A 17,034-nucleotide genomic window follows, 5' to 3' on the forward strand; every position below is an offset into this window, starting at 1 on the left:
CCAGCAGGGCCTGTGCAGTCTGCAGGTCCCATGCTGACTTTCAGTGCTTCGTTCCTGTCACCATAGGAGGAGGACCAGGGCTGCCGAGAGCCGGGAACGGGCCCGGGACAAGGCCACCCCCCCCCCACCCGAGGTCGCCGCCCACCTGAAGTCGCCGGGCCCCCCCTCCACCCGCTACCGGGCCTGGAACTAACCTTAAGGCTCCTTCTTTCACTTTGCGCAAGCAGCAGCAGGGCAGACCTCTCCTCCTTCCTTCCGTGCCCCGCTCTCGCGGACGTTACGTCAGGCAAAGGCAGGACACGGAAGGAAGGAGTGGCCTGCCCTGCTGCTGCTTGCGCAAAGTGAAAGAAGGAGGCTTAACTTGCTTAAGGTTAGTTCCGGAGCGAGGCGGGCGGGCCACACTGCAGCGGCGGCGCCGGGCACCTCCGGAGGCCCGGGCACTTTTGTCCCCCCTGTCCCCCCCCTCTCGGCGGCCCTGAGGAGGACATCCGATGCCTCCAGCTTCCTGTATTGCATTTAGGGGGAACAATCTTCAAGAAACACTGCCCAAGGTGATAAGAGAAGCTGTGAGGAGAGGATAAGGGAGAGATGAGATGGAAGAAGAAAAGTTGATGGCAAGAGATGATCCAAAAAAAAGGAGGTGAAAGAGGAGTTGGGAAAAGGAAGAGAAGTAGAAATGGGCAGTGGCGTTCCTAGGGGGGGGGTGGTCCGCCCGGGTGCACGCCACAGGGGGGGGGTGCTGCGCGCGCCTGTCCTCCGTTGGTCCATGCTTCTTCTCTGCCCCGGCGGGGGGGGGGGGGGGGTTTCCTTCACGGGGGTGTCCTTTCGCCAGGAGGGTCCGCGCTGCATCGGGGGGGGGGGGGGGGGCGGGGCGCATCGGTGATGTGCCCCGGGTGCCAGCCCCCCCAGGAACGCCACTGGAAATGGGTTGAGTTTGTGGCTCAGTATAAGGCTCATTTTGGGACTGCTGCCTAAAAGTACATAAGTAGTGCCATACTGGGAAAGACCAAAGGTCCATCTAGCCCAGCATCCTGTCACCGACAGTGGCCAATCCAGGTCAAGGGCACCTGGCACGCTCCCCAAACGTAAAAACATTCCAGACAAGTTATACCTAAAAATGCGGAATTTTTCCAAGTCCATTTAATAGCGGTCTATGGACTTGTCCTTTAGGAATCTATCTAACCCCTTTTTAAACTCCGTCAAGCTAACCGCCCGTACCACGTTCTCCGGCAACGAATTCCAGAGTCTAATTACACGTTGGGTGAAGAAAAATTTTCTCCGATTCGTTTTAAATTTACCACACTGTAGCTTCAACTCATGCCCTCTAGTCCTAGTATTTTTGGATAGCGTGAACAGTCGCTTCACATCCACCCGATCCATTCCACTCATTATTTTTATACACTTCTATCATATCTCCCCTCAGCCGTCTCTTCTCCAAGCTGAAAAGCCCTAGCCTTCTCAGCCTCTCTTCATAGGAAAGTCGTCCCATCCCCACTATCATTTTCGTCGCCCTTCGCTGTACCTTTTCCAATTCTACTATATCTTTTTTGAGATACGGAGACCAGTACTGAACACAATACTCCAGGTGCGGTCGCACCATGGAGCGATACAACGGCATTATAACATCCGCACACCTGGACTCCATACCCTTCCTAATAACACCCAACATTCTATTCGCTTTCCTAGCCGCAGCAGCACACTGAGCAGAAGGTTTCAGCGTATCATCGACGACGACACCCAGATCCCTTTCTTGATCCGTAACTCCTAACGCGGAACCTTGCAAGACGTAGCTATAATTCGGGTTCCTCTTACCCACATGCATCACTTTGCACTTGTCAACATTGAACTTCATCTGCCACTTGCACGCCCATTCTCCCAGTCTCGCAAGGTCCTCCTGTAATCGTTCACATTCCTCCTGCGACTTGACGACCCTGAATAATTTTGTGTCATCGGCGAATTTAATTACCTCACTAGTTATTCCCATCTCTAGGTCATTTATAAATACATTAAAAAGCAACGGACCCAGCACAGACCCCTGCGGGACCCCACTAACTACCCTCCTCCACTGAGAATACTGGCCACGCAATCCTACTCTCTGCTTCCTATCTTTCAACCAGTTCTTAATCCATAATAATACCCTACCTCCGATTCCATGACTCTGCAATTTCTTCAGGAGTCTTTCGTGCGGCACTTTGTCAAACGCCTTCTGAAAATCCAGATATACAATATCAACCGGCTCCCCATTGTCCACATGTTTGCTTACCCCCTCAAAAAAATGCATTAGATTGGTGAGGCAAGACTTCCCTTCACTAAATCCGTGCTGACTTTGTCTCATCAGTCCATCTCTCCTCTCTTCTCCCACTTCCCATTCTCCTCAGCACCCTTTTCTCTTCCCACATCCCTGCCCTGAATATCTCCTCCTCTTCCTTCTCACTCTACTTCCCACTCTCTGCCCTATTAGTCCTGCAAAACCTACAGGCTTTGCAGTGCTCCCTCTATCTCATTCCCATGCCCTGCCCAGCAACCCCTGGCACTGTACCTCTCTCACACTTCCCTTTTCCCATTCACTTGGTTTAATCAGGACCTCAGTGCAGTGATGCCTCAATGTTCACATTGAAGCAGGAACAAGGACAGATCATTACAGGGCCTGCAAGCTCTCAGTTCCTGTTCCTGCCCCCTCTTGTTATCCAGAAAACCCGTGTAAAAGGGTGGCCCCAGCAGGGCCTGTGCAGTCTGCAGGTCCCATGCTGACTTTCAGTGCTTCGTTCCTGTCACCATATGAGGAGGACCAGGGCCCGGGACAAGGCCACCCCCGGCCTCCCCCACCCGAGGTCGCCGCCCACCTGAAGTCGTCGGGCCCCCCCTCCACCCGCTACCGGGCCTGGAACTAACCTTAAGCCTCCTTCTTTCACTTTGCGCAAGCAGCAGCAGGGCAGACCTCTCCTCCTTCTTCCGTGCCCCGCCCTCGCAGACGTTACGTCAGGCAAAGGCAGGACACGGAAGGAAGGAGTGGCCTGCCCTGCTGCTGCTTGAGCAAAGTGAAAGAAGGAGGCTTAACTTGCTTAAGGTTAGTTCCGGAGCGAGGTGGGCGGGCCACACTGCAGCGGCGGCGCCGGGCACCTCCGGAGGCCCGGGCACTTTTGTCCCCCCCCCCTCTCGGCGGCCCTGAGGAGGACATCCGATGCCTCCAGCTTCCAGTATTGCATTTAGGGGGAACAATCTTCAAGAAACACTGCCCAAGTGATAAGAGAGGAGAAGCTGTGAGGAGAGGATAAGGGAGAGATGAGATGGAAGAAGAAAAGTTGATGGTAAGAGATGATCCCAAAAAAAAGGAGGTGAAAGAGGAGTTGGGAAAAGGAAGAGAAGTGGAAATGGGCAGTGGCGTTCCTAGGGGGGGGGGGGGGCGGTCCGCCCCGGGTGCACGCCGCAGGGGGGGGGGGGGTGCTGCGCGCGCCTGTCCTCCGTTGGTCCATGCTTCTTCTCTGCCCCGGAACAGGTTCCTGTTCCGGGGCAGAGAAGAAGCATGGCCCAACGGAGGGCAGGCGCGCACGTGCGCAGCATCCCCCCCCCCCCAGCGGCGTGCACCCGGCGGGGGGGGGGGGGGGTTTCCTTCACGGGGGTGTCCTTTCACCAGGGGGGTCCGCGCTGCATCGGGGGGGGGGGGGGGGGGCGGGGCGCATCGGTGATGTGCCCCGGGTGCCAGCCCCCCCAGGAACACCACTGGAAATGGGTTGAGTTTGTGGTTCAGTATAAGGCTCATTTTGGGACTGCTGCCTAAAAGCACACTCACAATTAAGTGCTCTTTACAGAATGACATCTAGTGGCTGGATAAAGAGCAGCACAGGAAGTAGCTCTGACCCAGCTGCATCCCTTTGTCTTCTAGGTATACATATTCCTTTCATTTAATACGTGTAACATTTTTACGTGCATACATTTGATTTTTCTCTCATAAAATTGATGTATATGTGTGAGGAAATGAAAGAAAAGAATTAACAAAAATGTAAAAAAGTAAAATGAAAGAAAAACATTATAATGACAGAATGTTACTGCTTTTTTTTGGCATAAATATGGCCTACGACTGATGATGTGCTTAGGGATCCTACAGAGGGAGATCAAAGGTAAAGCACTGATGAAAGCCCAAGCTGGAAAGGGTAAGGAGAGGCCTCGCAAGGACCAGTAAAGGGGAAGAAGAAAAACGGTGTTTCTCTTTCAGGTACGCACCGGTGGATGGTCGCCGTCACCTTCAGATTCTCAGGACTGCGGATCAGTTTATCGAGGATGCTGACAATTTGCGAGAAGCGTGGTCTCTCATTACGATTCCTCTGCCAGCAGTCCAACATGAGCTGGTGCAGAGCACTGGGGCAACCCATAGGTGCAGGCAGGCGGTACCCCTCCTCTACAGAATTAATCACCTGAAATGCCAACACAGGTCTATCGCTAAGTGTGCAGGACCACCCAGCATCCTCTCTCTCATCCCCATGTCTTGTGCAACTGAATAACTCAGTATAAGATTCACAGCATTACAAAGGCTATCTACCAGCCCAGGTGGCCATAGGGAAATGAGTTGGTCGTCTCAGTCCAGTTCCAGGGGCCTCGGTGGCTTCTGCCAGATTCTCAGGTACATTTTCAAAAGTCTAGTCCAGTGGATTTTCACCACTGAGTGCATATTGCAGGTGAATTTGGTGGCATGAAGTTATTTATCCTAACTCAGGGGTCCTTTTTTTCTCGGCTGCGGTGGAAGAGGGCCTGCGCTAGCTCCAGCGTGCGTTTTTGATGCGAGGTCCCCTTTTACCGCAGTGGGTAAAAAGCTGACCAATTTTGGGGAAAAGAAATGGCCGTGTGGTATGGCAGCCCTTACTGCCACTCACTGAGATAGCGGTAAGGGATCCCGTGCTAACCCGGTGGTAACTGGGCAGCACCGCCGGTTAAGTTCCAGCACTACAAAAATCTAAAAAATTACTTGTTCCCTCTTGGGAATTTTGTTGCTGTTTGCTTTCAATTTTGTATTTTGCTGCATCTGTTACATTCTTGGTTTTTTTTTTATAATGTCTCTAATTGTTTAATAAAGACTTCTTTAAATTTCAAAAAATTACTGTAGCATTGGAAATGAATGTTAGAAATCTCAAACCTAACGCAGACTATAACCACACCGTATAAGGCTTTATAAGCATGTGTTCTAATGTCCTACTTCTACTTATAAAACTGTTAACAGTTCTTCCACTAATGTTGTAAACCGCACTGCAGAAGCGTAGCCAGACTCGGTATTTTGGATGGGACCAGAGGTAAATTGGATGGGCCCTTCCATGCACACACGCCTCCTCCCCCCCCCCCCCCCCCTCCAACAACACAACACAAATTTCTTCCCGGAGATATTTTTTAAGAACATAAGAGGGGTTTTTTTTCACCTACCCCACATCTTCTCCCTCTCCTCTGCGGCAGGGGCGTATCTGCGTGGGGCCACAGGTGCCTGGGCCCCCGTAGATTTTGGCCTGGACTCCCCTACCGCCGCCAACCCGTCGCTGATCTTTGCTGGCGGGGGACCCCAACCCCCGCCAGCCGAGGTCCTCTCTTCCGTTGCAGCAAGCTGCCTGCAAGCTGCAAAGCTTCCTGTTCTTCTGAGTCTGACGTCCTGCACGTACAACGTGCCGGACGTCAGACTCAGAATTCGAAATTGAGTCTGACGTCCTGCGCGTTATACGTGCAGGACGTCAGACTCAGAAGAACAGGAAGCTTTGCAACTTGCAGCCTGCAACGGAAGCGAGGACCTCGGCTGGTGGGGGGTTGGGGTCCCCCGCCAGCAAAGGTAAGTGACGGCAGCGGGGGAGGGTTGGCGGCGGGAGGGGGGTGGAGAGTGTCGTTGGTGGCAGGGGGGGGGTCTTTCAATGGTGGCGGGGGGGGGGGGGTCGGTGCTGGTGGTGGCAGCAGCGGAGGGGGACTAAAATGTGCCCCCTTCCTCTGGCTCTGGCCCCCCCTACCGCCGGAGTCCAGATACGCCTCTGCTCTTCGGCATCCCGGCATCTGCGCTCCTGTCTCTGAACTCCGTCCCTCCCCTATGTCGGTACAGGCATCCTTGGCGCCTGCAGCAATTCATTCTGACCGCTTGCACGGGCCCCACAGGCTTCCGTCTGCCATGTCCCGCCCTCGCTGACATCATTGCCTGTTTCCTGTCCGGCTGCAGCTGGGTGGGCCTGAGCCAAGATTGGGTGGGCCTGTGCCTACCCAGGCCCACCCATAGCTAAGCCACTGCCGCACTGAACCCTAAACAAGGGACGTTAGCGGAACATAAGGCCCGAAATGAATTGAAAAGGGAACTTGCTTTGAATTTTGTTTAAAAGTATGCTAGTAGCCAGCACTACGCAGAACGTTTGCCATCGTTTTGAAGCAAGTATAGGTAAGCCCTGCTCTTGCAGCCTCTTCAAGCCCAATTTATGCAGGTACCTGGTGTTTGTTGGGTGCGGGCTTAAAAGTACATGTGCAATGCAGCAATTAGGAAAACGACTTTAAATTTTACCCGTCTTTAAAAACCTAATAAATACGTCAAAATGCAAGATTCCTTTGATGTGTGAGGAGGAGGAAGAGTCCTGAGTGGTCCAGATCATCAGGCCGTATTGTAATGTAGAATACTGTGCTATACTTGGATTATTGTTTGAAACTTTTTACTGCCTTGAGAGAATTCCTTCAAAAAGGCGGTAAATAAGTTCTAATAAATAAATAAATTTAAAGTATCAGATTTACTCAGACACTTGGTTATTACTTTCTCTGAGTTAATTTTGTTTATTAGAAGCTAATACTATAATCCCTCTCTGCTTCCATCATGCAAATTAATACCATAATCTTTTGTACTTCTAATATCCTGGAAAATGTTGAATTGTGTGTTCCACACGTGGAAACCCAGGGGCATCAGACAGGAGAGAGACTGTTGGTTTTATACGTCGGTCATCTAGGCTTCTTCTCACTGCTGGCACCACCACTCAGGAGACGGATGAGTGGAGGAGTGGCCTAGTGGTTAGGGTGGTGGAATTTGGTCCTGAGGAACTGAGTTCGATTCCCACTTCAGGCACAGGCAGCTCCTTGTGACTCTGGGCAAGTCACTTAACCCTCCATTGCCCCATGTAAGCCGCATTGAGCCTGCCATGAGTGGGAAAGCGCAGGGTACAAATGTAACAAAAATAAAATAGATACTATTGGAGATTCTACATGGAATGTTGCTACTTTTGGAGATTCTACATGGAATGTTGCTATTCCATGAAGAAGGCTGCGCAGGCTTCTGTTTCTGCGAGTCTGACATCCTGCATATACGTGCAGGATGTCAGACTCACAGAAGCAGAAGCCTGCGCGGCCACATTGGTGATCTGCAAGGGCCGACTTCTACATGGAATGTTGGAATAGCAACATTCCATGTAGAATCTCAAATAGTAGCAACAGTGGAGGAGTGGCCTAGTGGTTAGGGTGGTGGACTTTGGTCCTGGGGAACTGAGTTTGATTCCCACTTCAGGCACAGGCAGCTCCTTGTGACTCTGGGCAAGTCACTTAACCCTCCATTGCCCCATGTAAGCCGCATTGAGCCTGCCATGAGTGGGAAAGCGCGGGGTACAAATGTAACAAAAAAAAATAGATACTATTGGAGATTCTACATGGAATGTTGCTATTCCACTATTCCACGTACGTGCAGGACGTCAGACTCACAGAAGCAGAAGCCTGCGCGGCCACATTGGTGATCTGCAAGGGCCGACTTCTACATGGAATGTTGGAATAGCAACATTCCATGTAGAATCTCAAATAGTAGCAACAGTGGAGGAGTGGCCTAGTGGTTAGGGTGGTGGACTCTGGTCCTGGGGAACTGAGGAACTGAGTTGGATTCCCACTTCAGGCACAGGCAGCTCCTTGTCACTTAACCCTCCATTGCCCCATGTAAGCCGCATTGAGCACAAATGTAACAAAAATAAAATGTACTTACATCTTGATTGGTCATGTTCCAATAAGGTCTCTCCCCATAGGCCAACACCTCCCACATGACCACGCCAAAGCTCCAGACGTCACTGGCGGAAGAGAATTTCCGGAAGGTGATGGCTTCGGGAGCGGTCCATCGGATTGGGATCTTCCCTCCCTGAAAGATAACCATTCCGGTTGTTTAACAATGACAGCGAGCAGCGTGGAAGGAAGGAAATGCAAAAAGCCAGGTTTACTTATTTATGAAATTTTAGCAACTTAAATCCAAGCAATTTCACTTGTACAGAAAAGTGCTTCTAAAGGTAACAAACTCTTACAAAGCAATTCTCAAACAAGGAGAAAGAAAATATAATTACACTCAAGTCCACAATATTGGATCCAAGACTTAATAAAGAGGGAAATATAGGAAAAGAAAATTTAAAGGCATATTATACCTAGATATGTACTTTATGAAGAGCCTAATTGTTCTCCTGATAATCTCTTAGTTGCCAAAAATGCTGACAGGTGAGATGATTCAAAGAAAACATATTTTACACCTTTATATCTAACTAGTAAAAAAAAACCCATTTCTGATGCAAATGAAATGGGGGCTAGCAAGGTTTTCTTCAGAGTGTGCATGTGGGAGTGTGTGTGTCCCTGCCCTCTGCCCTCTCTCCCTTCTCCTGTGCTGTCTGTCCCCTCCCCCTCCTCCCTCCGAGTCTAGTCCTTCAGTGTTAAGTTTCCTGCTGTGCTGTGTTTGTGTTACAGAGAGAGTGAGGGCATCTCTCTCCTCCCCCCTCTGAGTCCTTCACTGTTACAGAGAGAGGGATTTCGTGCTGTGCTGTTTTCCTTCACTCATGGGGAAACCCGATATCTCTGGCGCTTCACACTTCCGGCTGGAGGCTTCAGTGGTGTCTTTTATATATATAGATGATACTTTTACACGGATATCTTAGAAAAAAGGTTCCACCTATTTGTAAAACCCCAGGATTCAACAAAAGAAATTGCTTACGTCTACGCTGGGCAGGGGTGTGCTGGTAAATTTTTAACAACAGGCTCTTTCTCCGGACGTAGCCAGCTCTGCAGTTGGAAGGGCCAGGGGTGGCCGGGGTGGTTGGGGGAGCAACACTTGCCTCTCTCTCCTCCCTCCCTTCGTGGGGGCATACCTTTGCTGGCAGCCAATAAATGGACTGCCACCACTCCCACCATCTCTGAGCAGCATGCTGAAACTTCTCACACATGCTGGAGAAGTCCCAGCCTGCTGCTCAGAGCTGGAAACAAGGAGCGGGGAGCAGCAGCAGTCTACTTACTTGGCTGGCAGGGCTCAGCGTCCCCACCAGCAAAGTAAAAGAGAATTCAGCAGGGGGCCCAAGCCCACATTTTGGGAGCCAGTTGTTAAAGTAGCCATGGAGGGCCCTACTTTAACAACCGGCTCCCAAAAGTCTTAAAAACTTAACAACCGGCTCTTGCGAGCCTGTGAGAGCCTGCTCCAGCACACCACTGACGCTGGGTATCTCTTGATACATCAGGAAAGAATTGAATCTTAAAACCTAGGATTAATTTCTATTTTTAAAGAACATCCTCAATGGCCATTGTTTATCAGGAGGTAGCCACCGCAGCGACACTGATTGCTTCGGTGGCACTATTTCTGAATCCGAAGTTTCTAATATTGCGGAAACATCCATAGGCTCTTGTTGGTGCCCCTCAGTTTTCCTCAGTAGATAATAAACTTGTAAAAAAGCCAGGTTTACTTAAGATGAGACTAAAGGTCCTAGTTTTACTGTTGCGTGAACTGCCGTGTCCGTGTTACGTCCCCGAGTCCAGCCAACCATGGACTGTCCATAGTTCTCCTGTATGTGTCAAATGGATGTCCTGGTGAACTGTAGTCATCCTTAGGTCCGTATTCAAAGGAACCGGTTCAGTGAGCATTTTACAGTTAGCTGAATAAAGTCTAACATTTAAAAATCTCTTCCCTGCCCCCTTACTCACCCCCCCCCCCCCAGATGAACTTTACCTGGCAAATCATTGTTCACAGTACAATTTATCCAGCCAAAAAAGGCAGCACCTGCTCAGGGCATGATTTCACTTTACCAGTCAATGCTGGTGGTCCCAGTTATTTGGTATCTGGTAGCTTTAGACAATGTTCAGCCCAGATATTTAGATAAAGGTAAGTAGACAAAGGCCTCAAATAGTTTTGTTTGTGTCGTTACTGTTTTGGCCTCATTCACTCCCTTTCTCTGTCCGTTATCTCTCCTCCTCAGTATATGAAGGTTAAATGCTTTGGGAGATATATTTAGCTGGAAGTAGTAAACGTTTACTTTAACTGCCGCAGGGCGACACCATATACAGATAGAACTGACTTAACGTAGGCAGTGAAATGCTGAATCTAGGCACTTAACCACATATGTGCCCCATGAATATTGACCCCTTGTAGGTAGGATTTAAGTAACTGCTTTGTATGAAGATACTACTACTACTACTTATCATTTCTATAGCGCTGCCGGACGTACGCAGCGCTTCACACTTGAACATGGAGAGACAGTCCCTGCTCGATAGAGCTTGCAATCTAATTATGACAGACAGACAGGACAAGTAAGGGATAAGGGTTAGGACAGACAGGACATATCAGGGATAGGGGACAGTTGAAGGTTTAGGTTTAGGAGTTAAAAGCAGCATTGAAGAGGTGGGTTTTTAGCTTAGATTTGAAGATGGCCAGAGATGAGGCCTTCAGTAGATAATGTTAACAAGTTAAATAACTGGCCTAAAATTTACGAACGTTGTCTGATTAACTTCAGTCTGCTGTTTAACTGACCAGAATAACCCGGGTAACATCAGCTACCCTCATTGAATATTAAACTTTAAACTGTACCCCAGGACTGTCCTGTGGCCCCTCTTTTAGACTGGCTACATTGGGTGCAGGAAACCATTTGCCCTGATAAAACGGAGCTGGTCAGTAGGGAGTGGGAATTTGGACAGTCTGGGTTGTCCAGCTAATTTCAAAAATGATCTTTCAACATCAATGCCCATGTTGTTTCTATTCCTATGCAGTCTCAGCAGGGTATCCTCCGACTCTAGCTGGTAAAGCAGGAGAGAGAGGTGCAGGGCCTCCCCCCCCCCCCCCAGCCCATCTGGGAATTGCAGTCGCAGAGCTAAAGGACATTTGTCACACCCTTCCCCCCATGATCTAAATGGCGAGTTATTTATGTGTATGCTGTTACTTCATATATCGAGTTATGTATGGCTTAGATCAAATTAGAAATTCTTTTATTTACTAAGCTAAAATAGAAGATTTACAAGTTTGGAGATCATTCCCATAGGACAGACTGGAATTGCGTAGCTGCAGGAGGGCGCCAACCCAGATTTATGCCAGTCTCTGGCAGGACTTTCCAAACCTGTCCTGGAAACCCCATAGGCAGTCAGGTTTTAGGATGTCCACACTGACTAGCTTGAGATAAATGAGAATAAATTGGGTGTGCGACGTTTATGATACTTATCTCAGGCACATTGATTCCTGATATCCAGAAAACCCAACCCAAGACAGCTTTGAAAAGCCCCGGAGTGAGCCCTGCCAGAAACACAAGACATTTATGAATTTGGAAATGATTGTTTCTAGAAGGGACTGTGGGAAGAGTCCAGAGGGACCACCTTTGAGGACTACTACTACTACTACTACTTAACATTTCTAGAGCGCTACTAGGGTTACGCAGCGCTGTACAATTTAACAAAGAGAGACAGTCCCTGCTCAAAGAGCTTACAATCTAATAGACAAGTGAACGGTCGGTCCGATAGGGGCAGTCAAATTGGGGCAGTCTGGATTCACTGAACGGTAAGGGTTAGGTGCCGAACGCAGCATTGAAGAGGTGGGCTTTAAGCAAAGATTTGAAGACGGGCAGGGAGGGGGCTTGGCGTAAGGGCTCAGGAAGGTTGTTCCAAGCATAGGGTGAGGCGAGGCAGAATGAGCGGAGCCTGGAGTTGGCGGTGGTGGAGAAGGGTACTGAGAGGAGGGATTTATCCTGTGAACGGAGGTTACGGGCTCCTTCTGAATGCAGCCGATACCATTTGGGGGACTCGGCAAAATATTTTCTCTTTTTTGACTGTTGCGGTTGGAGGTTTCGGCTCTAATTTGTCCTCAAGAAGAGAAAAATAATTCATTCTGGAAAATCAAGCTATTTTCATGTTTTTGAACAGATAAAATAAACATTCCCTATGATTTCTGACTCACGGTGGTAGTATATGCAGCATCGGGGTCATCCTCCAAGACCCGGGAGAGGCCGAAGTCAGAAACCTTGCAGACCAAATTACTGTTGACAAGGATGTTACGAGCAGCCAGATCCCGGTGTACGTAGCCCAGATCAGCGAGATACCTCATGCCAGAACCAATCCCCCTCAGAATGGCCACCAGCTGAATGATAGTGAACTGTCCGTCATGGCTCTGAGAGAGAGAAATTGGTGATGAGCAATTTGAAGTCTACTACAGAGCACAAACAGGGCCATTCTAACAGGGCCTCTATATTTAGGTTTCCAGAGGGCAGGGCCGGATTAAGGCCAACTGATGCCCTAAGCACAGCCCAGCAACGGTGCCCCTTGACCCTTCCATTGCTTAACTGCAAAGACATTAAGACTCAGTAAATGCTGAGAAACAAAACATCATATATATTTATAATAATTAGAAAAACACTAAAATTCATGTTGGATAATGGGTGTGGCAGATGGCAGTGAAAGAGTTAAGGGAACGTGGTAACAGCAGTTAGTGTATCTGGCTTAAAAAAAAAGGTTTGGACAAGTTCCTAGAGTGGAGGAAAAGTCCACAGGCTGCTATTGAGATAGACGTGGGGAAGCCACTGCTTGTCCCTGGGATTGGTAGAATGGAATGTTGCTGCTCTTAGGGATTCCGGAATGTTGCTGCTCTTAGGGATTCCGGAATGTTGCTGCTCTTAGGGATTCCGGAATGTTGCTGCTCTTAGGGAATCCGGAATGTTGCTGCAGACTGGATGGACCGTACAGGTCTTTATCTGCTGTCATTTACTATGTTACTATGATACTGGGCTAGATGGATCACTGGTCTGATCCAGTATGGCTAGTCTTATGCTCTTATGAATGCCAGGGGAAAAAACTCTGTGGTGCCCTCTTTCCCTTGGTGCCCTAAACATGTGCTTATTTTGCTTATTGGTTAATCCAGGGCTGCCAGAGGGAGGCTATTTGACACAGGAATGGAAGTACCCGCTTTCTTTTATAGATCACTACTGTGACTGAGTTAAACACATGTAGCATTTGGGCATGAGAGCTTATGCCAGACACACAGCCGGTGTGAATGCTGGCATCTAAGTGCCACCCATAAGCGGGAGTTCCGCCCCTTTGTACAGACCCTAGCAAGTGTGCACTACCCAAGATAGGTGGATATTTAGGTGGAATATTAGCAGAAAGTGACAGAGCCTGATTAGGCCAGAACAGGGGGAAAGGAAGCGAGTTGGTTAAAACCAGTTAAAGCAATAGGGACCTTTTTTCTCAAAGGAAGCACCAAGCAAAATCCTGTTACCTTCTGCATCCAAACCCACTTTGCCCAGCATATGAACGTGAAGTAATGCACTTGAACTGTGAAGATCTTTGATAAAATAAGTTTTGTTTATCTCTGTCCTTTGTCATCCTACTTCCATTGCAAACCCTCCCCCCATCTTTCCACATATTCTCCCGGAATAAACTCAAGCTAACATCATCTGAACTATGCCACATTGCTCCTCCCTGACCTTTGAACTCTATGCCCTGCTGTTTGGAGTGGAGGTGTCATCTAAAGGTTGGAGCAGCAGCCTGAAAACCAAGGAAGTCAAAAAAAATCCCGCTCTGGAACCTTCTGATCTTGGACAAGCCACTTAAACCTCCACTGCCTAAGGTACAGACCGAAACCCCCCTGGGGCCAGGAAAATGACCTTGAGTCAAAACGAGAAAACAAGCATGAGCAAAATCCAGAAATCTCTTCCCTTAGTTGCTTTCATGGAAACTATTCTCTTTACACAGAATCTCAGTCTAGTTTCTATCCCATCTCCAACCTCCCATTTGGTTGTAATAGTGAGGAGAGCTCAGCTTAGTGGCAGTGAGTGAGGGATCCATGAGGCTGTGATACTGGGGAGAGTTTAGCTTGGTGGCAGTGAGTGAGGGATCCATGAGTGTGATACTGGGGAGATCTTAGCTTGGTGGTAGTGAGTGGGGGATCCATGAGGTTGTGATACTGGGGAGAGTTCAGCTTGGTGGTAGTGAGTGTGGGATCCATGAGTGTGATACTGGGGAGATCTTAGCTTGGTGGTAGTGAGTGTGGGATCCATGAGTGTGATACTAGGGAGAGTTCAGCTTGGTGGCAGTGAGTGAGGGATCCATGAGTGTGATACTGGGGAGATCTTAGCTTGGTGGTAGTGAGTGGGGGATCCATGAGGTTGTGATACTGGGGAGAGTTCAGCTTGGTGGTAGTGAGTGTGGGATCCATGAGTGTGATACTGGGGAGATCTTAGCTTGGTGGTAGTGAGTGTGGGATCCATGAGTGTGATACTGGGGAGATCTTAGCTTGGTGGCAGTGAGTGAGGGACCCATGAGGCTGTGATACTGGGGAGATCTTAGCTTGCTGGTAGTGAGTGAGGGACCCATGAGGCTGTGATACTGGGGAGATCTTAGCTTGGTGGCAGTGAGTGAGGGACCCATGAGGCTGTGATTCTGGGGAGAGTTCAGCTTGGTGGCAGTTGAGTGTGGAATCCATGACTGTGATACTGAGACGTACAGGACTTCATGGCTGTGCTCTTCCCAATTGCATTGATCAGTAATAAAACTGGCAATAAATCTTCCACTTTGGTGGTCTTGTCAGAGAAGCAAAAGAACAGACAGAGCCCCCCCCCCCCCCCAAGACTGTACTTCTGCCTCCCTCGTACATGGGTCTTTCCCAGGTGTGGGGCAGTGTTGGAAGAAACCTGGCCCCACTTCTTCATGAACAATTCCCTCCCAGGAAGAGACTCAGGACTTCATGTTTCAGTGCCAGCCAGCAGGACCTTTGATGAACACAGAAAACGTTACTGAGATGAAAGAGTTTGAATTACGAACACGCCTTACCCTGAGGAATGAATCCAGGGACCCGTTCTCCATATACTCCGTAACAATCATTACCAGTCTACCTAAACAATATGGAAAAGTGAGTTAATCTGACAGCCTGGAGAAGGTCCGGGTGACGTTCCATCCTGCTTTTAGCAACAGTCTTCGGGAATTTGTTACTTGAAAAAAAAATCTATTTCACTTCTGCTCCCACCTCCACATATTACTTGTGTCATTCCAAGATATCCTCCACCTACAGTCCTGCCAATGGGGGGCGATGTTTCACTATCACATTTTCAATAGTGAGGGACAGGCAAGCTCTGCAGAACTCCAGAGAACCTAGTGATTGAAAACGCAATATTAAAACACCGCCCCCTGCTGGTAGCAATGCAGTTGGAGGACTCCTGCTCAGGCTTTTTTACTAAACCGCGTTAAGTGCTAACTACGCAGGAAAAAAGGCCTACCGCGAAACATATTAAAGCGCTTCATGCAGAAATGTAGCAAGGTTGTGACGCGAGGGGGGGGAGGGAGCGCACGCAGTGCATAGGTGCAACTGACCGCATGAAAAATATTCGCCGGCACCGTCTGAAGTCCATGTGGTGCCCCAGCTACCTACACCACTGGTTTCATGGTACTTTGCCTTTTAACGCGCATGGCGAGAGGGGAACAGCAGCTGCAGGGCAGGCAATGCAGCGGAGAAAAGCGCTGGAGGAAGGCTTCTGTTGGCAGGGCTTGGGGAACACACCCCCCCGACAGCCAAATCAGAGGCCCCAAAGCCCTGTGTCTGCTCCTCCCCCAGCCTGTAAGGGGGGCCTAGCACTGGAGTTCTCTTTCTTCTGCTCCTGTCGGGATGCGATCGCCAGGGTCTCGTCAGGAGCAGAAGAGAGAGAGATCCCAGCGCCGAGCCCCCCCCCTCTCGGTGGCCTTGACAGCAACCTTACCATTAGGCCACCTGTGGCAGAGGCCTCAGGCGTCTCTCTTTTGGAGCGACCTCTACAATGTACTTTCAGTTTCCTCAGAAATGGGGGTGGGACGCAGTAGAGAGAACGGACTGGGCTGGTGGCAGGACAGCATATGGGAACCGCTGCTGCTGACTTTTGAAATTCGGGGAAGGAAGGGGGGAGATGCCATTGTCACACTGGTGTGGGGGGGGGGGGGGGCAGAGCTGAGCCAGGGCAGCAGACCATCCCCTGCCTCACGCGGAAGACTGTCTTGGGCCGTCCCTGGCCACACACGTCCAGTGACACCCCCTCCCCCGCACGAGACAGTGAACTCCGTTTTATTAAATTCTTATCTACCCCTTCTATCAACACAAAGTAGTTTACAAAAATTCACATTCATAAAAGATAATAAACATAGCACTTTGGCAAGGCGCATGGAGCGAGGGCCGGCAGGCAGACATGGGACTTTTCCATTTCTTTTTTTTCAAAACCTTTCCCCTCTTACCTCTTCTGCTTAACACAATGGCATTCCTTTTCTTACTTTTTCTTTTTAACTTATTATTTCATGTAAACTGATTTGTTTTGTTTACAGATACATCAAAGGTGATATAGTTATGGATATCTGTATTTGATGTAACTCCTCAACGCTCACGTAAGACTTACACAAACAAAAATAAAATGACCAGCACTGCAAAGTTATATAACACATACTTCTGGTGACAACACCCTCCAGGTGGATGACGTTGGGGTGGTCAAACTGTGCCATGATGCTGGCCTCGCTCAGGAAGTCCCGCCTCTGCTTCTCTGTGTAACCCGCCTTTAGAGTCTTGATGGCGACAGGGATCTCACGCTTGCTGGGAAGCTTTAAGCGGCCGTAGCAAACCTCCCCAAACTCTCCTGCCAAACAGAGAGGACGTGCACATGTCAGTAACAATTATGCATGCACTCTTCCAAGAGTCCCGGAATAGGACACCCTAACAGGATTCAGCAAGGGTGCAAGACCAGCTGACAGGGCCCCCAGGATAAAAGATCAGCTCACAGAGCACAGGCACTCTGATAAGAACCAAGCATGGCTCAGATTACAGCTCACAGACCG

General features: G+C 49.4%; 1 protein-coding gene across 1 annotated transcript in view; it reads right to left on the reverse strand.

Annotated features, from left to right (window-relative positions):
- Nucleotides 1-17,034, reverse strand: part of LOC115482471 (ephrin type-A receptor 8-like) — a 194,631-nt gene that overhangs the window by 2,589 nt on the left and 175,008 nt on the right. The window contains exons 11-15 of the mRNA XM_030222244.1: nt 16,650-16,835; nt 15,019-15,080; nt 12,152-12,361; nt 7,958-8,107; nt 4,222-4,412 (exon numbers count right to left, since the gene is read on the reverse strand). Coding sequence (XP_030078104.1) covers nt 4,222-4,412; nt 7,958-8,107; nt 12,152-12,361; nt 15,019-15,080; nt 16,650-16,835 — 799 coding nt within the window. The remainder of the gene's footprint in view (nt 1-4,221; nt 4,413-7,957; nt 8,108-12,151; nt 12,362-15,018; nt 15,081-16,649; nt 16,836-17,034) is intronic.

The sequence above is a fragment of the Microcaecilia unicolor genome, chromosome 13, assembly GCF_901765095.1.
Source record: "Microcaecilia unicolor chromosome 13, aMicUni1.1, whole genome shotgun sequence".
Lineage (NCBI taxonomy): Eukaryota > Metazoa > Chordata > Amphibia > Gymnophiona > Siphonopidae > Microcaecilia > Microcaecilia unicolor.